This window comes from Ambystoma mexicanum, chromosome 8, assembly GCF_040938575.1.
Source record: "Ambystoma mexicanum isolate Mex_15411 chromosome 8, UKY_AmexF1_1, whole genome shotgun sequence".
Lineage (NCBI taxonomy): Eukaryota > Metazoa > Chordata > Amphibia > Caudata > Ambystomatidae > Ambystoma > Ambystoma mexicanum.
In genome coordinates this window covers 518,291,244-518,313,001 of record NC_090929.1, presented here as the reverse complement: position 1 = coordinate 518,313,001, position 21,758 = coordinate 518,291,244, and the positions used below count along the sequence as shown (strand labels likewise).

Genomic DNA, 21,758 nt, shown 5'->3' with positions numbered 1-21,758 from the left:
GCACTTCTCTATATAGTGCCCATTTATTCTCCCATCTTCCAAGGGTGTCCATAGGGAACAGTTTTTGCATTGCAATATATTGTGCTCGATATGGGGTTGGGGGGGCTCTCCTGCCGAGATATGCCTGGGAAAGCTCATTGCATTGCTCAATATTTGCGTCCTACTTCTCTCAAATCTAGTTACCCTCTGCATTGTACTATACTGTGTTCCATTCGCCCACATCTAGTTGTCCCTGGAACAGTCAGTGTATTGCACCCCTCTGTACTGTGCTCTACGGTGTCTTCTACCTAGATGTTGCCAAAAGAGTGCATTATATTGTTCTATATTCCACTCTATACTGTGACTCGCATCTAGAAACCCCATCCCTGGAAGGCGCCTTACCTTGCTCTATAATGTGGCCTATTATGTCTTTGAAAAGTCGCACGTATAGGTACACCAAAAAATCCAATGTCCCATATGTGCTCTTCTGTGTTTTCATATCTATAGGTATCCGTAAGAAAGTGCATCCCTCTGCAGTGTGTGCTATTGTTCCCACAATCAGGTATCCTTGAGAATGCCCATTGATAGCTATTGTGCTATGTGACCACTGCTAGGTATTCCTAAGAAAATAGCGCATCGCTCTGCATGGTGTCTCACTACTGGTTAACCCTAAGGTAGCGCATTGCATTCACATCGAGTTATCCCCAAGAAAGACCCTTGCTCTATATTTGGGCTCTACTGTGTCCCTATCTTTCTCTAAGAAAGCACATAGCATTCTTTTGTATCAACATCTAGACCAGGGGGTCTGCAACCTTCACGTTAGCAAGAACTACTTGTAGTTAACAGGCCAATAGACAGGAGCTACTGGCGAGTGCTACAGGGGTGGTGATGTCTAGGAGTATGAGAATTTGGACCAAGATTATTTTGGGCAGTTTATATGCTCTTAAAATTAAAAAAAAAAAAAACATATTTCCCATGATTTTAATATCGTCAAAAACATCTATATTTCATTATTTTGTACTGGTAGCTGTCTCTCCAAAAATGTTCAAGCGTATCAAAATGTAGGAAACCAATTGCGGCACTGAATGTGAAGGCTGACACAGCATGCTATCCACCAGTGCTCAGTAATATGGTGTGTAGCTTGACACCGCACAGCACTCAGGTGCTGTTAGATGGGAACAAATATTGATTTCTGGATGTTCAGGTCTGAAAAAGTCAGATTCGCAGAGACAGACAATCACTGTGTCTGACAGTGCAGATGCCTTCCTTGCCATAGTGTTTGCACCTAACTTCTCACCGGACATGGCAGACATAAATCCTTTGGGAAGACAACGTCTTGGAATATATACATTGAAGTGTTATTTAATCGCCAGCTAGAGGGTGCCGATTAGAGACTGCGAGTCACAGCATAGAACTTCACAATATTATTTTTTACTTTGATTTTATGTGAAGTATGAAATACGTGTTTGTGTCTTAAACTGAAATCTGGACAGGATTATCTGCTTTTGAAACTAATTCTGATGAGAACTGTATTTGGATTGTATTCTACCTGCCTATGCTTGCACCTTGTTTGATACATTTAGATTGGGCAACTTACAGGTGGGAGCATTTACGTGTGGTTGGACAGGGGGTTCTTCGTCGGTTTGTTCGGCATGTGGTTTGGCTATGGAATCAGTAATGCACTTTTTACTATTCTGTGAAAGTTATCGTGCCTTAAGGAAAATATAATTAATTCCACTTGTCAAGAGAGCGTGTCAGAAGCTGCTGCGAAGCAGTTGCATTATGTCGGTCTACTGCTGCCATCAATGATATTTATTTTGTTGCCAAATCCATCTATTGCGCCTCATTGCGTAGGAAGAGCATATCTAATGTTTGACTGTATTTTAAAAGCCCAGAGTCTCTTATGAATTTTTATGTGAAGGAAATTGAAGGTTGTTTTATTTTCTATTGTGAATCATGTAATGAATTGTGTATATGCTGATGGCAAAAACTGCCGAATAAAGCATTGTTTCACTGAAATGAGAAATTTTGACTTTTGAGCTACTTTGCACATTCACATACAAATTTAATGGTTTCACTGTACACATGTGAACACAATTAGCTATTGTTGTGTCTATTAAACAATGTATAACATAAGGACTTTTGTTTTGTTGCAGATCTTTCCTTTGTATGGTTTGTTCATAGTGAAATAAGTGACTGATACATTTCTCTCTTCTGTGACACCTTCCATACATATACAAATTCAGGACGGTTTTTAAAATCTCTAACAGACTCGGTCACAGGAGAATTAGCAACTTTGAAGGATGCTTCTGTAACATCATTTGCATTGCAGCTTTTAGTTTACCTACTTTTTAGGATTGCAGACGGATTGCATTGGGAAATTCATTTTCATAATTTGCATGCATTATTGTAAAATGCCTCTCAATGTTAATCTTTTTCCTACTCTGGATGGGAATGGTACATCTATTGCTTTTGTCGGATGGTGCTTCTGCATCTGCTACCAGGATTTCAACAAGGGTAGTTTGAATGTTTATTTTTAGGATGCCGGTGAAAAAGCAATCTGAGGAGTATTTCAAATATATGTGTGATATGGTTTTAAAGAAATTATGCATATACGACATTCTGCTTTGTCAAAAAATAAAATCTACATCCAATTTAGCATATTCCCAATTCATACAAAATGCTCACATGCCAGGTCAAAAAAAATTCAGCAAGGAAAAGTAAGCCAAAGCCTACTTTGCCGAATACCCTTAAAAGTTTGTATGTCAAATTTATTGGCAAGATTGAAAAGATAAACATGTGATCAAGTTTTATACCATGAACATTTAAATCACTGGGCTAAAATAACATTCAGTGACAACTTGAAACATGCAAAATCATATGAGAACCCAAACAGACAATATATGAATCATTATATTAACATTTCGAGCAAAGAGTATCCTTGTAGCGAGGGACATCTTAATAATGGGGGGTGACCTGCAACCAGTCTGCCCTTTATGAAGGAGGCAGCATCACAGCTAACAGCTCACCTGATTGCTGCCTCTTCTTGCTGGAATCATGCAACTCATTCTGGTACATGACCAATGGGCCATGCCTGGCTTGCACATACAGCTCTCATGCATATTGAGGGCTCCAGCACCACAGAAATTGTTAAAAATAACAATCATGACATATTGTTTGTAATGGCATCAGCATGTGTTTTACAGTGACAGTGCTGGCATATCCCGCGTACTGTTGCTGACCAGGCATCTATTGGAATTGTCCATGCGTTTGATAACTACTCATGAATTGCTCCTTTTCAACTATTGAAAGTCCCCTGCCAGAGTTTGAACATATGCATTTAGGTTCCCCACAGATCTTTATAGATCTCCTGGTATGTGTACATAGCCAAAGGGGAACAACACTATTAGTTCTCCCATTCCACGGCTCTCCTCAATGTTCTCTTTCTGTATTCACAAACCGGTTTTGTACAGTGCTACGTTACTTAGCAACTAGGTTTAAAGCTAGATTAATACTATACATATTCAAATATATTTTCTCACCTAATTACTACATTCGTACTCTCGTTTCGTAAAACATCGGCTAAAACAGAACTCTCAAATCTTTTTAAAGTCCTGGCTATAGCTTTATTTTCCCGATTGTTATTGAAGCCTGAAATTGCCAGCATGCAGTAACGCCAACTGAAATTAATTTAAAGAAACACAGCAAGACTGAAACAATTACAACCCAGCTTTGTTTCACATGGCATGTGGAGTTATGCACCCCTTCCTTTTCTAATGAGCCATCTTTTGCACCTCTTGGACACAGTGGCCACAAAACACCTTTAGGAAGGACTGATGACTGCTGGCTCAAGGGGAGATGCTGTATAGTTAGTTTCAGACAAGTTATTTTGGAATCTTTGATGTGATTATTTGGTTGCAGATCTCGCCTGATGAAGAGTTGGTGAACTCAAAATGCGTTGCTAATGTCTTATCATCTGACTGGTTATCTGAATTAAGCAACCACTTTTGCTCTATTTTATTACTGAAGCACGTGGAATGAAACGTGCTATGCTTTTTGAACAATTGTGATTATAAATCCTTTTCGTCAAAATAATTGATTTTTGGATTTGTATGTATTGAATGCTTGTGAATTCACAGATTTCTTACTGAATATGTTCCATGTACTGGTATCTTCTGGCCAGTGTGCAACACGTGTCTATGGTAGGCTGTTTGTGTAGCCTCCCTTTTATGTCACAAAACACATTTTCTATCTACTTTTGTTAATCAATAGTTAACTCCTTGTTGGGAATCTACCCAGGCCCTTCTAGCCCAGATGTGGCCCTTCCTCTCACCATGCACACAACATTTGACTGTTTGCTTTGTAGGAAAAGCAGAGCTTGGGAGGTCGCAGGTGAGCTACCAGTGGCTTGCTTCTACTGGTTGGAGATCCTGGATAGACAGTGCTACAAAAGTGCTTTGCCTTGTTTCTAGATTGTACTCTATCGTGTTCACATCTAGGAATCAGTAGGGAATGCACATTGTATTGTTTTATTCTGTGCTCTGCTGTGTCTCCCATTTATGCATCCCTAAAAGCCCACTAACAATCACAAATTTAACCAACCCCATTCACCACGTGCCCACCAACCATGGCAATGCAAACTGCTAGACACGAACCCTCTCCCTCTGACCAAACATTTCAAAACTCTACATCTCTCGAATCCACTTGCAGTCCTCACCAAAAGAATCAAGAACTCTGACAAGTAGAACAATTGAGACCTTCCGTCTAGAAACAAAGCACTGCTGGTATACAAATCAAATGCTACCTCGAAAACGCACTCCCACAGAGCTAGCTTGCTCTCAGTTCTACACAGACCAATTGCTAAAACGCCCAGCCTTCTCCCTCTCTTCCCCTAACCAAATTCTCTCTTTTCCCTTTTAGATCCACGAGAGCACCTGGAGACAGTGAAAATTGCTATCTACACACAACTGTTCCTGTCAAGGTTACATTTATGGAATTCTTATTTTTTGGGACTTTAAAAACAGGTCCCACAAGGACATCCAAACTGACAGGATTACACATGTACGATATTTATAACTCATTTTCTTCGAATAACGTGCAATAGATTGTGCAAAGGAGGTGCAAAGTGCATGACTTGCAATGCGATACACATACAAAAACAACAACAAAGGCATTACAAAATGTTTAACACAATCAAGACGACCATTTCAAAGGCGTGATCTACTAATCGTGCATTCTTTCTAATCATCCCGATCACAGTTTATAAAAGTGCATCCATCACATATTACTGGGAGTCTCCTGGCTTTTATGGCAGCAGTACATGGCATAAGCCCCAATAAGATTATACAGAATCGAGAGGCAGCGACCCCCACTTGGTTCACAGAATGCAGACTGTGCATACGAGCGATGGTAGCATGGTTACCCTCACTACCGGTAAAGGGATGACAATATTCCTAGTTCCACTCTCTCTCCTCCTGACCTACATCCCTTTAAAGTTAAAGGGCCAGGAGAGAGGAGGTTGGGCGTAGGACCCTCACCACCCTGAAGCAGGCAGGTTCCCTGCTAACCTACTGTATGGTGGTTTGCCATAGACCGCCAGGTAGTGTGAGAAATCCACCTCGCTGAGGCACTTCTACACACTAACACGCAGGTGCTGCTGTTGGAGACATGAGAAGATAATCTGGTGGTGTGACCACATCCCAGCCTCGGGCAGGGAGGCAGGCACTGGTGACAATCTGGCAGAAAAGCTGCTTCCCCGGTTCTAAATCGAGGTCTGAATTAGCTAAATATATTCCATGTATAGTAGATCTCAGCACAGACTTTGAAACAAGTTATGGAAGGTTCTACAGGAGCGGGCAATGCCCAGAGGGCCCTTGGATTGTATCACTGCACGTTATAAGGTCAACCGAGTCTGCGTAAGGACAGTGGATTTGATTATTCCTACTTACAAGAGGTTTGTGGCAGGGTTGGGCCCAGGACCCTACTTATTTATTGTATACATTAAAGGCCAGAATAAGACATTGCAGGGGTCACTGAGCATGTCCCAAGAATGAAGGATCAGTCTATTCTGCTTCGTTTCCTTGCTACAAACTCAAAATAATTACCACAATCATGGTTATCGGTCAGCAGAAATGGGTGTCACCGATCAGGAGAGCACCAATAGATATGAACCAGACTACAGGGGCTATTTTAGCACTTCACAATCAAATCAGCTTTATTCCAATGACGACGGCACTCCGTCGCAAGACCAAGGCTACCACACAGACATTTTATGGGAGCAAGATGTGGGGAATACAAGTAATGGCATGCTTAGCCAGTATAGAAGAATTCCAGAGAAAACCTCTTGGGTTTCGTGAATCTATGGCAAACACAATTATTCATGAGACCAACATTGCCCGTTTGGAAGACTAAGCTACTCAAAAATTGCAAAATTATGGGTTAAACTCTGGTGGTAAAATAACCATTCACATTCCTTTGAACGTGCGACTGAACTCTAAAATCAAGAGCAGCTTCACAAGATCCAGTGATTTAAAAGAATGAGAAGCAATTAAAATACCCCATCGAGATGATAGATTATTTTCACCTGAAATGATCCCGATCCAGGAATTGGAGCTGAATAAAATTGTTGGCAGAAAAAAAACAGAGCAGCACTGGGAATACCGGACATGTCTATATCCTCGTCGACAAAGTACCTGCAGCTCTTGAAAACCTCTGTGCCATATCTAGATTTAATTCCAAATTCCGTTCAGGGGATTTTAATATCGAGATTAGATCTGGATCAGTTCCCTTTGAGGGCAAGGACATGAAAATGCAACAAAGGAGCAGATGCTCTACTGGGGTCATGCTCTGGTGGCATTGGCCTCCAAGATGAGAGAAATCGGGTGCTACTCGGTTGGTGATTCACCGAGATAAGGGGTGGATTGTCCCCTTGGTAAGGGTGCGGGAATGTAGCAACTATAGAGAAGCTGAAAAGTACATGTTATCGGAAGCCAAGATGCATTATTTTGGCAGGCAACGTATGTCACACAAGGCAAAGATCTACTTCTTGCTCACAATGTTGGGTCTTCTGCATACACATTGATATTAATAGGGGTTAGGATTCCATTATTGCCCCAGTGAGACGCGTGCTGTTTTGGTCCTACATTTATTAACTTAAATAAAGCAAACTTATCCCTATGTTAGTCAGGTTTAAGAGGAGTTATGATTGGTATTGTATTGCACTTGGACACTTTAGGATACTTTGCACTTAACTAGAAATTGACAGGATAAGAATTTGCAAAATGGTGTTCATATTTGTTTCAATAGAAGCTGATGTTATTCTTTGAAATGTTCGATCTAATGATTCATTTTATGGTTTTGTATTTAAAGGTATTTTTTGGGTATAATTTTGTATGGCTTTCTAAGAATATGATCGATGTAAGCTCTACTTGATGATGATGATGATGGTGGTGTAAGTTCTAGCGACAGTAAGTACTAATCCTGTGATACATTGGACATCAAACTTCTTTTCAGTGGGAGTAAATTGCCCACAGTGTTTCTTTAAAACCTTTTTATGACCTCAGAGGAGCACCAGTCCTCAAAGCATACGAAAACCTTTCTGACACATGGGAAAATGGCCTGATTTTTTTTACAGTGCAAAAAAATATCGAAATCGCAAACAAATTGGGTCCGGGAAAAAAAGCACGCGTTTAAGAACCTTCAAAGGCAGACACAGCACTTCACTCCACTCATCTTGCCAATGCCAGGCTGAGAGCAGTCCCTCTTAAAACGGGCAAGAGCTGAAAATTGTGCATTAGCAACACTTTGAGATGAGCAGTAACACATAATAGATGTAAGTGTGTCTATTTGCTAAACCAGCTTTTCTTCTATGGGAGAGCCGCAATGTAAAACATTAACACCAAGTAGGCATTTCGTGGTAGGACGGAGGATGCGGTGGCTGGGCGCCCGCCCGCATCTGTGGTTTTGCCGTCAGGATACTGGCACGATCACATCATCACACGTGCAGACCACTTCACCAATGAGGGATACAGGACACTCTACAAGGCCACAGGAGTCTCGTCCTTCCTCCTCTGGCTCAGTGAATAACCGAGTTCCCTTTCAGTCTCCCCTAGTGGGCCTCTGCTCAGAGGTTACCTACATAGTGCTTGCAGGCAGGTAGATCGGGTGGGTGGTGAGGGGGTATCAGATGGTGTACACCAACATGCCCTGCACACATGTGGAGTCTGTTCATTCACGGGAGAAGGCAGGCAGGACACTCTAGAATGGATCGTTACTTCACAGGGGCTTAGAGGTTGCTCTGGTCAGCTCCCAATCACTGGAGCTGGTAAACAGGAGGTCTCAGAGCTGCAACAGCTACAACCAAGGAGGATAAAATCATCATGCCACCACCAGAAGCGGTCATCTCGATGTTGGGGGGCAAAGTGATTATCGCTCAAGGGGCTATTGCCCTACAATCTGGCCTTCTTACCTAGAAACACGGTTGAAGTCTTATTTAATGCACAACTTTGCTGTGTTTTGTTTTCCTTCAGAGCCTTAATCTTCAGTTCCTCAGAGTGTGTTTTTCTACCTATTGTGATGGGTCAGAAGAATGAGACAGACTTTGAACTTCCATTTGACTAATTCTTTATTCAAAAAAGAGGAAAAAAAGAGGCCCGACTTTCCCTATGCTATGGGTTTCCCTACCTAACTAAACAAACTTGGGTGCTCGTCCGTTGTGTGTGAATGTCCAAAAAGAAAAAAAAGTGTCCTCTGTCCAAAAAAACAATCTATCCTGACCCTATCACTATCAAAATTAACTAAGTCAAGGAGAATGGCTCCCTTCCCCTGTGGGTAGCTTTCTCCGCTAGTTCGATTTAATGAATCATTTGTAGGTAGTACTCAAATGTAGGACTTTCCATATATAAATATATCTCTCTCTCAATTTGTTCTTTTGGAATTTGGTAAATTGGTTTGATCCCCCTCTCTGGTTGCTCTTAGTTCTTTCCTTGTTAATCAAACGTATGGGTCTTTGTTGACTCAAGGTCCAATACTTGTCTTGATAGTCATAACTCACACTGCTACTCTTGTAATTATCGCTCTTCTCATGTATATCAAATAACTGATCTTTACTGGGACAAGTATGATCGTTCCAGTAGATAATCTCACACTTCTTTAAGCAATGTTTTTCACTGGCACGAGTATGAGTAACCCAGCAATCATTCTCACTCTGTTTCCACACTTGTATGACACTGGGAAGAGTATGAGGAGTCACGTAATGATTCTTAGTTTTCGCACACACTGTGGTTCACTGAGACGAGTTTGAGTGACCCAGTAACGCATCTCACTTGTCCTATGCCAGTGTCTCACTAGAACGAGTATGAGGGACTCGGCAGCAATTCTCACTCTTCTTCCATGCCGTTTCCGTATACAATAATGGTTCTCTCTTTTCTGCCTCACTTGTGTTTCACTGGGACAAGGCTAACTATTCCAGTGATGATTCTCACTCTTCTGCCACTCGCGTCTCTCACTGGGGTGACTATAAGTAGTCCCATAATAAGGTTCACTTTTTCCCCACACTTTTGTTTTATTGGGACAAGTGTTTCACACTTTTGATTCACTGGGGCAAGTATGAGTGGGACATAATGCTTCTCACTATCCTTCCCCACTTGATTTTTACTGGGATGAGTACGAGTGTCCAAATCATTATATAGAAGGCACCCGCTCTGGGTCCTCTGCTCTCCCATTTACCATTTTGACTCGAGGATCACGCCACCCGGTCAGCAGATTACATGGACCCGTGCCTCTTCTCGTCAGGATGTCGTTTTGGTTCACCAATCTCTCTTCTTCTGGCACTCACCGCAGTCGCCCTGAAGTGGTCTCAGAATCCTTGAAATACTCACTCGAATCTTCAGATATATCACCACTTCTTAGCACGTCCCTCCTGGTACCTTGTTCCAGTCCTTGGGATCCTTGCACAGTGGGTCTCCTGTAATGTCAGCCTGGCACTTGCACACGCAAGCTTCTTTCCAGCTTTGGAAGTCGCCTTTCCCAGATTCCTTCAGCTCCACAGCAATAGTTGTTTAGAACTCCCGGGCTTCGATCGATTGTGCAACGACTCCCAATTTTATGATGCTGCACTGGAACTTCTCTGGTGTAGCTTTCAAGTCCTTCTTCTGTGTTTGTTTTGCATTTGATATTATTCCTGTGGTTATCCTCATCGCAGTGCCATATAGGAAACATTCTTCAGGTGTCTTAAAGGGTTCAATATTACAATAACACTTCTATACTTTATCTCTAGGTTTTCTTCCAGTAGATTTTTTCAGCACTGGTTTGTTGAGGAATTAGGAAGGGAGTTCCTCACTGGAACTGGAGTCGTTATCCCCAGTGGGGGGATGAGTCTCTCCAGGTGAGGTCCCACTTGCCTCTACCGCTAGGGAGAATATCGCATAGTAGGCTCACCTCCCTATCCTCACAGGGAAAGGCCCCCCAACCTGCCGGGAGAAGTGAATCAATCCTGCGATTCATCACACTACATATAGGAGTCATTTTGAGGATAGAGAGAGGATTCGGACCCTGAAAGGGCTTGCCTTTACCCCCTGGCAGCACAATGAAGCACTGTCACCAGCTATCTTTGTCATCGTTTTCGCCCCAGTGAAGTACCTCTATGGAGATGGGGACTCTGATGTGCATTCCCTCTACAGCATTACATTGGCATTGCTTTAAGGGGGTTCATCTGCTACATAACAATGACCCTTTTTACTGACATGGTTTCACCAGGGGGCTTCGTTTGTGAATTTGTGAGGAACCATTTTGCTGCAAATGGACTTTATAAGCTAATTAACAAAATATGAGCTCCACAAAACTCAGGGCCAGCCTGCGGGCTAAACAAATTTCTCAGTTCCTGCTGTCTGGTGGTACAGGGTCGGGCGAGGGGGAGGAGGTTCCACTTTACCACTGATCCACGTAGGACTCCCAGATGACACTAGTTTCACACTTTCCTTAATTTGGGGCTATATGCTTTCCCATCTAACTACAAAGTAAAGTTTAAAGAGGCAGGTCTGGGTAGGCTCTTGGTATGGCCACAACTTGCTTTTCAGAGAGATGCAAGCAGCACTCTTTGCAGGGCTGCAATGCCACAATTGGATGGTTCAAGGATGCATGTGCATTCTGAGGAATCAGTAGCCCATTCATTGAACATTTTAGGCACTTCTCCAAAAGACCATGTGTACGTGGAGATTAACGTGGTCGACGTGGGTTGCGTGCTACCTTTGGTGTTTGTTGGAGAGAGGTGTGGTTGGGTCCCATCATACTGTCCATACCTACCTTCTGGCTAGAAGCACTGCTAGCATTTCAGTGATGCTTTGTGCAGTGTCCACACCCAAAAAAAAGGAATTAGCATGAACAAAAGCCACGGGTTTGACTTTTTAATTTCGAAAGGATTTTTTGTATTGAGCACTGTGACGTGTTTTGCTCATGTATTCACAAGAATATGTCTGAGAAAATGATACTAACTGCTTGGTATTGTCAGCAGAGAAGCAGTGGTTGAACAAGCATGGTTCTGAATTGCGTTTTCCTTCTTTGGTAGCTGTAATGCACCCTAGTGTTTGTGAAGCTATCAACACCTTTGCGGCTGAGATGCTCCACTTTTAGACACTACCAGGAACTTTCAGGAGGGCTGCAGTACTGTTAATGCCACAGCACCAGCATTCACACAAAGGATTATCATATGGTTTTTAAGGGTCAAAAGTCTGCAATATTATGAATAGCACAGGATCAAAAGGCTGCAATATTATGAATAGCACAGGATCAAAAGGCTGCAATATTATGAATAGCAGAGGATCAGTATGTATCTATATACATGTGGTTCCTTAGGTAGGAGAGGTAATGTAAGTGGTCCTATACAGCACCAATCGGCCAATAATGTGGGGCTTGCTGCGTGCATTCTGTATGAGAGAGGGTTGGGTGTGGTTAGTTAGGGTTACCAGACATTTTGTCGAAAAAAAATGGTCGACAGGACATTTGGTTAAAAACCAAATGGTCGAATTTTTTTTGGGGGGGGGGGGTCCCCCCCCCCAAACCCCCTTTTTTTTCTAAAAAACCCTTTTTTTCCCTAAACTGAAACCTAAAAAATATATATATAAATAAAAAAAAAATGCGACCATTTGGTTTTCGACCAAATTCCGTCGACCAAATGTCTTTCGACCAAATGTCTTTCGACGAAATGTCCGGACACCGTTAGTTAGGACAGAGGGAAGACAGTTGTAGGGAAATGTGTGGTGTTGGTGAGTGCAGGTTGGAAGTACCCATTACCTGTATGCTGATCTGCTGACTGTGTTCTGGGGAGGGATGATATAAAGGGCAGGTTAGCTTTAGCCTCGGGTGGGTGCAGTGTTTGTTTTGGTTGCTGATGAAAGAATAAAAGGGTAGGTGTATGTTTGGAGCACAAGACCTAAGAGGTTGTCAGTTGGGGAATGGGTGTGACAAAAGTTTGCAATATTTGAGTGGTGAAAAGTCAGTCACCAGAGGAGAGGGTTGGATGGATGAGGCGATTGAGGGATATGGGAGGGCCCCAGTCTTTGTTTCTTCTACATATGCCTGGATGACACAACCAAGTACCACTTGGACTTGCCTCATACCCGTCATACAATACCCTGCCCAGTGTTCCTTTTCTTGTACACCAGGACCAGTCATACCAGGATTCCTTGTGGCAGAGACCCAATCATGCAACTCACTAGGGAGAGAGGCGAAGACGAGCAGACAGGCAATTCAAAGTATTGCAGATGAACCCGGCAACCCATATACTCTATGAAATCCAGATATGAACTCTGAAATTGACTAATTGCTGCCAACCACTATTACCGAAAATGGCATACCCACATACAAAAAAAAAGGGCACGGCTTAAGGCCAGTTTCAGGTTTTTCGATGGCTGTAACCTGGGCCCTGGGGAGAAAGAAGTTAGCAATTGGCTGGGTAACCAGCTGATGCAGAGAGGCAATGGAAGGTGAGGAAGGTGAGGCAATGGAAGGTTCAGGTAAGTGTAGGGTATTCAGGGGAGGTCAAGGGAGGAGAAGGCGTACCAAGCAGGCAGGTGGAGAAAGAATGGTGCATCAGAGCATGGAAGAGAATTGCAGAAAACATGTACAATGTGAAGTATTGGTTGGTGAGAGAAAGTGACAGTTGGGTGTGAGAGTATGTGGGAACGAGTGGGACTAAGTGAAAGAGTGTGCGTGAAATTGACTGGCTAAGGGGACTGGAAGAGGGGTGACTTTGCGAGAAGGTGTGGGTTGAGCTTTGTGTAGTAGGAGGAGAGAGAAGTAGCAGCACAGTTGTGTCTAGTATAGTAGGAGAGGAGAGATGTGTAGAGAAGTGGAAAATAAGAGTAGAGAGGAGAGTAATTGACAGTGAAGTAGTATAAGGGGGAATGGAGAGTGGCACAGAGGGGAGGAAGAGTAAGAATAGATGTAAGACGGAGTACAATCGGAGGGACAGAGAGAGGGAGCGTCCTAGAGAGTGGGAAAACGGAGGAAAGGGGATTTAGAAGGAAAGAACAGAAAATCAGTGCAAGGAGTGTGTGTGCGGAAGAAGAGTGGGTGAAACCTGCATGATTGAAAGGTACAAATCCTTCTTACTTTTCTTATTATGAGACCACATGTAAGGAGACACCTAAAAGACCCCATGAGGAGTAATATAGATAAGGATATTTCAGGCCTCCAGATGAGGGTCATACTGGGCCTTTTTATGCATGAAAACTGTGTAAATGTGACCACGTTATTATTTTCCTGCATACATTTACACACAGGTTTAGAGCAGAGGGCTGTTCAAAGGCCAGGTTACTTGACAGAAACCAGAACGCTGTTTTTGATTTTTATCTACATGGATGTAATTGCAAGCCATGGAGAAAAGCCTCTGAAACAATTTATTTCTCTGAAGCCTTTCAAAAAAAGAAACTGCACACCATGAATGGTTTCTTTCCATTCATCTTCTTCTGTGTTATCTTTAGATAGACATGGAGCAAACAGAAGCACTGTGCATATTTATTTTCCAAGCATTTTTAGGATTGTATAATTAAGAAGATGGAAAACTAAGTTATAATTGGGAATGATTCTTTTATAACAAATTATGCTTTTTTCCAGTGAAAGCAAGCAAGTATTGCACAATTGTATTTTTCAGAGTTCCTGTGCTGTGTGCATAATCTGGTGCATAATCATGCAGAGACAGATCATTTTTACACATCCCATTTATTGTACAATCGAATTATAAAAATAGTGTGTAAAAGGAGTATGCATGGTCTAGTTTACATCCATTCAGTCTTGCAGTAAATGGGGTACATTACTATAAATGGTCAGTGACCGCAGAGTCTTTGCTCAAGGGTGAGTGATTGTCATTACACCAATCACAGGTGTGATAGCCTCTCAAATCCTCAAGACTACAATTAAAATATCCAAGACCTGACTCTCCAGGAAGTGCAAGAGCTGTTCAAAAACAAACAAATGAAAGTTACATTAGTAATTGAAATAGAAACTCAGCAATTTCTGTCCCTGTGATAATCGCAATAGGTATTCAACTTCATGTAGCGCTTCATACATGGTTCGTGCAACATCGAGGCACTGTGATTATTTAGTCAAAACTCAGTTTATCTACCTGTGAATGATGTTAGCCAATAAGATAGCTCAAATGGTTGAACACTTGTTGCTGCGATCTGTGCGTAATCTGTAGGTTGCAGATTAGAATCCCAGCAAGGCCAACTGAGTCTTTCATCCTTTGGAGGTTGATAAAGGAGTACCAACTACAGTTTGGTGATGATTGTGATAAATATGTTCTATGTGCAGCGTTTTGCCAAAAGCGCTTTATAAATACCAATTTGACTATGAGATTAGGTATAGAATTTAGCACTGAGTCCTTGCCTCTCTGCACTGATTGGCATACCATTAGGTAGTAATAGCTCCAGGAAATGAGGACTTTCACTAAACATCAAAAGACAATTTTGCTATCGAACCTCAAAACACACAATACAATTCATGTTTGCTTTACTATGTAATCGGCTAGGTTTTTGTGTTATCAACATTTAAATATATACAGGAGAGATCAAATTGCCAGAACTTAGAGAAATAATGAATGGTGTATTCTGTCACAATGCAGAAAGCTGCAGAATGGTGATGATATCCATATAGTTTTGCACATGTCGGCTGGCTGTCCCATACATTTCACTCTCTTGCAAAGTGGAAAAGTCATTTTTACTCTCTTGAAATCACATTTACTCTCAAAGTTTAAAAATAGGAGTAAAAATCTTTTATTTGGAGCACTGCGTGATTGCCTTTAGGTCCTCACATATAGCCAGACAAACCTTCGATAATAAGGGTTACCGATCTCTAGTGACCATCGGACGCCTGGCCTAGGGAGAGTGGCGGGTCAGAAGAGGATTCAGCCAAAACAACCGAATCCAATTTACTTACCCCACCAAAAGACCTAATATACATACCACAAAAAGTTCAAATTACCAAAAGTTCAAACTTTTTGTGGTATGTATATTAGGTCTTCTGGTGGGGTAGGTAAAAAAAAAGCAAAGGCTGCATGGGTTTCAGGGGTGTCCCCTGCAACACCCTGCTCAGTAGTCTAGACAGTCTAGTGAGCGGGGGTTGCGGGGAAAACCCCTGCAGCTGACCCAATCAAAAGAAAAAAAACAAAAAAGGACCCTGCTGCACTGGTTCCCGATCACGGAAGAGAAAGGGAACCAGCATCACAGGGACACAGCGCGTTGCAATGAAAGTTAAGTATGGGGGGTGGGGGTGTGGACGGGGGTGGGGGAAGGGGTTAATGTTGGTATGGATTTGGGGTTGTTTTACCAGGGATGTCCGCATGAGAAATGTACGGACATTTATGTATAACGTACATTTCTCATGCAGTCATTTCCATCGCTGTTACTTCAGCCGCAGTAAAACAACCCCGATTCTCAAAAGACGGACTCAGACTCCGACTTTCCATCTCACTGATGATTTTCATTAAATAAAAGGAATAAACTCCTATCTTTCCCTATTCTGAGGGTTTTCCCTACCTACCAAAACTAAGGTGCTCGTCAGTGACAGTCCCAAATCAGAATCAGTACACTGTGCCAACTAATCTACTCTAACCATACCGCAAGCTGGTTCTTCACCAAGTTCAATTCAGTAAACTATTCTCAAATAGTTTTTGGCAAGTACTTTTAGTAATTCACACAGTTCTGCTGCTGAGCTCTTCAAATGTTTAACCTTCCCTTTTTTATGTGTACTCTGATTTTCCCTCTTGCTCTATTCTTATCTTATTTACCTTTTTATTTATTATTCTTCTTTTATAAGGTATTGTTATCCAACACTAAGGACTTTTTTCTTGACTTCCTGAGTTCTCAACATTTATTTTACAGTCTCTGGTTTCACTTTGGGCCTGGCCCTTATTCTGCATTTCAATCGGCTCTTCAGTTTTTCCCTTTTCATCAATAGTGGCTCAAGTGTTTCTCCACTACTTTGTGTATAAATCTTTTAGAAAGAATTAGCATTCCATGTTAATACGTTATCTCGGCTGGGACGAGTCTCAGCATTCCAGTAATGATTCTCTTTCTCTTCATTCGAGGTCAATATCCTTTTTCGACTGGTACGAGTATACGCATTCCAGTGATGATTTTCAGTCTGCCTCCCAGGTATCCCGCTTTTCCCGTTACCTTTCGTGCTCATGGATAACATCATCGGGTTTACTGCCTGGTTGGTACATTCAATTCTACTTCTAAGGTTGGCCTCTCAGAATTCTTCTGGTGTTCCTCTTTTCTGTTTTCTCATGTACGAGTTTGCCACTATCTTGTTTGCCGCCATGTTTCATGCACTTCCACGGAAGTGGTGTCGGTGTTGTTCACAGACCCTCTGGTCCATCACTGCTTTGGTGTGGTCAGGTCATCACTTCGTATTTGTCTGGGATAAGGTCGCCTCATGTCCGCCTCAGTTTCTCTCCTGTGTTCTCCTTCCTGACGCCATGCACCTGAAGTTTTACTTTTCTCTCTCAGGTACAGGACGCAGTGCATCAAGCTTTTCATAAGCATACACCTGCGAGCGTATATGTAACTCGCAAGTTCTCTCCCTCTCTCTCTCTCTCAATTCCCAGTCTCTGCCTCCTTTTATTACGTCGCTGTGGGTCTTCTCCGGAGCATTATCACAGTCCTTTCTATGTGTTTTTTGCTCTCCATCCCTCCACAAACCTTTTTCCTCGTCTCTACGCATGTTTTCCTTCCAATGGTTTCTTGACAACAGTAACATATTTTGGTATGTTCTTCATACCTTTCGTAACTGGATTTTATTTGATGTGTGTTATTGGTATGTTTCTTATGGAACTCCTCGTAAGAATGGAAGTCCTAGTCCCTAAAGGATGAGTCTCTCCCGGTGAGGTCCACCTTGCCTCTACCTCTTGGGAGTGTATTGCAGAGTGGGCTCATCTCCCTAGCCTCACTGGGTCAACCCCCTCCCTCCACCCCTTGGCGAGCAGTGACTGATCCCTGTGATCAGTCACAGGAGGGAAAAGCCCACTGGAGACAAGGGAGGGACGGCCTTTAGTGGGCACAAGTGCAAACATTTCAACTAAAAATCTCTAATCATCTTTGAGAGTTGGTGTATTATTGAGGCCATTTGACATTTTATGGACGTAGGGTTCTTCCTTGGGTTTTGGGGCTGGGGGGATTGTGGCCTGATCCAGTGCTGTGTTTGTTGGGAGATCTGCGATTCAGCATATGTCTTAACAGTGGAAGACTCAACAGTTTGACTAGAAGAGTGCAACCCTTTTTTAGTAGAGAAGCTATATTTGTGATGGGTCACTGCAGCTCTTTTAACATAGGCCGTCATACCTTTTGCAAGGCAGGACCAGCGCATCAGGGAAGAACTGTGATACCTTCAATGGGATTATGCCAACAAGTCTTAACTAGACTAATACATTTAACAGAACCTATCAGCAGGGCTGCCACAAGTTATTAGGACTTTGCAGCAATGCATACCAGGGTGGAACACTATACTTCAGTAACTACCTCCAGGTCTTAGCTGGGGTTTTCTATATTGTATGGGCTAGTCTCAACACATTACAGTAGGGATGCTATAATTTTAAAGGTACACATTCACACTTCCCTATGGCACTACTATGCATTTAATAGAAAAGTACCACAACTTCACAGCACACTGTTAATTGAAAAAATCTGGCATTTTCTACCAGTGGCAGCACAGAGGTAAGGGATTGGATAGTCATGGAAGCTTAAGTCAGCACTTTCCCTTCTGATCATCTATGGAGCACACTGGTATGCTGCACACAACCCAAATCTTTCACAACCTCTTATTCTTCAATGCCTGAAATCTGCTAACAATGTCCTAAACATGAAGCCCAAAGCATGTCCTGTATGTTACAAGAGAAGCTTTTTTCCCTTTTGGTCAAATGAATATATTCTAAAGAATGATAGTTGAATGGTTCTCCCGCTTCAGTGGATACCATTTTCGGTTGGAATTTCTTATTAAAAATCACGTCATGTACTCTTTAAAGACAACTCAGGAAGTGATGATGCATCATTCTCCCTCGCAGGTTTCTACCTTCACTAGATATTTCATCCCTCATCACACAGAGAGCACCATTGGACGGTTTATAGTTAAAGATCGAATACAAAGTTTCTTAATGCAATACTTTCGAAACAAAAAGACAAAAAAAAAAATCGAATGCACTTTTTTTTTCTTTTTTTGGAGGGGGCAAACCCCCATTTTTTGGCCAAAAACCACTAATTCTACATATCCCAAAACCAAAAAAAAAAAAAAAAAAAAAAACTTTCAAAAAAGCCATTCGGTCCTTTTGATTCGAATGTCGAATGTCGTTTGATATCGTCCCGGGAGGATAGCTCAGTGCCAATGTGCTCACCTTGGAATCAAGGCGACACGAAGCAACACAGGTTCGATCTCCGGGTCCGCGCTTCTGGGTATTTAAGCGCGTTATAAATATGCAACTAAGAAAACAACAACAAAAAATTCTGTAACAGCGCCTCGATGCCCCCGGGCTGTGTGAGCGCTTTAAAAATACAAATAAATAAATATATTGCATTCAAAATGATGACCGTACACCCCATTGGACCAGTACTACTTGAGGAAAGGACTCAACTTAAACCCCACTGACTTTTTGTGCACTTATCATTGGCGCTCTGCCACGAACATAATTGAGGTCTAGTATCAGTCCTAGACTTTGCAACCCCTTTACTAGAAGACATTTGCCGTCCAGCAGAGCGCAAACTCTCTTCAGTCAGACCTACAAGAAGAGTTCTTGATTAAGCAACTGGTCCATGCTTTTATGAGGAAGTTGCTAAATGAGACCATTTGGATTAACAAAGGGGTCAAAAAGTAGAAAGATCTTCGACTAGAACTGGATGTCCATTTGTAAATCAAATCATCATTCAGCGAGTAAATATGCAACCATGTAAAGAGAGTGCAATACACATAGAAGCACAACTAGATACTGTATAATCTCCCCTCTGGGCACAGGAGAACAATGTACTTAAAACACTTCATTGACGAACACAGCAGCATGAACAGGAAGGATGTGGTCTAGAGAATAAGGTATTGACTGTTATAACAAGAGATGTACATTATTTTCTTGGTTTACGTAGGTGACTAATATATGCCATTCTGGCCAAACGACTCGTTTTGTATTATGGTCCTAGGAGACTGTAAAAAATTGAATGATCAACAGCATTTCTTTGTGGTACAATAAAATACCATCATTACAAATGACTCTAGTAACTGGAGAAATCATGTAAAGAAAGTAAATCAACTTTAGGGAAGGAAGAATGTGTGGCAGGATTAGGGTGAATGTTGGAGTTAGTTTTAGAATGAGGTAAAAACACAAGGGGAAGGGTTAGGCAATGTGGATAGCTACATATTTCGAGGAACGGGAATTTTGGAAATGGATCATAACAGTATCTAAAAGAAAACCGGAAAGATGCTACAAGTAGAAACCTTACAAAACAAGCAGGAGTACAGGAGGAGGTATGGGTGGGGTCAATATCCAGTAAATATGATTTTAAAAGCAATAGGAAAAAGGTGAAAACGAAAACTAAATAATCTAACTTCATCAAAACAGGACATAGAATTTGTAGAAGTAAACTCCATAAATAAAGCAATAACACAATTGCCAAGATAATAGATTGCAAAGTGTGTAAATATAGACATTCTTCTATCAACGAATAATCCATGAGTTGGCTCACCTGTCAATTTTGGAAGCCTCTCCGAACAGGTAATTATTAAGAAGTATATAAACATGAAATGATATGCATATATTTTTTACATTGATGACAGAGCATACACACCTTTTTAAATTCCGGTTTCTGATGCAGCTTCACATGTGGTGGCAGAGTGGACACTGTGAAATTGTTCGGATCCTCACAGTCGCGGATCTTGGATTCTTTCAAAAGCGAGTCCAGTTTCTTCTTGGCTATATTTTCTACCTGCTTCCTGTTTGTGGAAGCCTAGTAACATAGAAAGAGGAATATCAATCAAGGTGCAGTGTTGCCTCATTCATATCTATGGCGGGCAGGGAAAGAATTTAATGTGGACAATGTACTTTTCCTTTCTAAGGACAAGCAGGATTTTTGCTAGGACGTTTCTCCCTAAGATTCCTTTATGTAGAACTTATGCTACAAAGCTGGTATATAAATAGTACAAAATAGAACAGATAAGGATTTACAGATGGGGAAAGACTGAAAACAAAAGCACCCAATTGAAATAAATGGTGACAAACTGATTCCGTTCCGGTCTCTCAAATGATCCTAATTTTTTGGGGTCCTTAATCAGAAGTGTGTTGAACACCACCCGCCTTCTGAATTTGAAAGGCAGAGTTCATTGTCCACATTTAACCCATGCATCTTCTTTAAGGAGGATGATCCGAAATTCTAGATTAATCACTACCCATCCTCCTAGAGATCAAAGACCAGTCCGGATTCACTACATCTCATCCCAACCCAGCCTGGTAATCGTAACATCCCTAGTGGAAAGTGAAACTACATAACGACAGGCTGATTTATGACAGGCTGATTTGGCAAAGGATATGAGAACAACAGAAAGGTCAAAAATCTCCACCCAAAAACAGTCACCGAAAATACTGAGGATGTCGCCTATGTAAAAGGAAATGTGATAGAAAAATCTAAAAGGAAAGAAATTAAAAATGAATGAAAAAAGAGAAGACCAAAAATACTAAATAAAGAAAACCCAAGGAAGCGTGAATTAAAGGGAATCAAAGAGAGGGTACACATAAAGGAGGTAAAGGGAAAATTATATGTTTAGGAAGAATTGGTAAAAGCTGGATCTACATAAATAAGAAATTCACTAAAAATCAGGAGTGAAGTTGTAAAGAAGCACAGAGTAAAACATGATGAAATAGTCTAAATACATATGAAAGAAACTGAAGAAATGATAATGAATAAAGAGGCTCTGGAAGTTTATGAAAATTAAGCTGAATAAATGGTCTATGGGACCAAATTAGGGGCACGGTGGCCTCAATTCTTCTTTTAATAGACAAACATCTTCTAGACCGAATGGTGGAAAATAATGCAGGGGGTATGAATTGCAGTCATGCTGCCCAGATAATCGAAGCATTATCCAGAATCAGGCATGACACTCAAGGGAGTCTGAAGAGATGTCTGGGGTCCGACTTTACAGTATACAATACCACACGCCTATACTCTAAAGTCCTCAACGACATGCCCACAGAGTTGATGAATTGAAATTGATGGAGGGGTTATAGGATCGTCACATTCACACCAGGCACC

At 41.7% G+C, this 21,758-nt stretch overlaps 1 protein-coding gene across 6 annotated transcripts in view; it reads right to left on the bottom strand.

The window, feature by feature from the left end:
• PLCH2 (phospholipase C eta 2) overlaps positions 1–21,758 on the bottom strand; it is a 2,067,875-nt gene that overhangs the window by 314,229 nt on the left and 1,731,888 nt on the right. For all 6 annotated transcript variants that reach the window (XM_069610192.1, XM_069610193.1, XM_069610194.1 and 3 more), the window contains one exon: positions 20,301–20,459. In XM_069610192.1, coding sequence (XP_069466293.1) covers positions 20,301–20,459 — 159 coding nt within the window. The remainder of the gene's footprint in view (positions 1–20,300; positions 20,460–21,758) is intronic.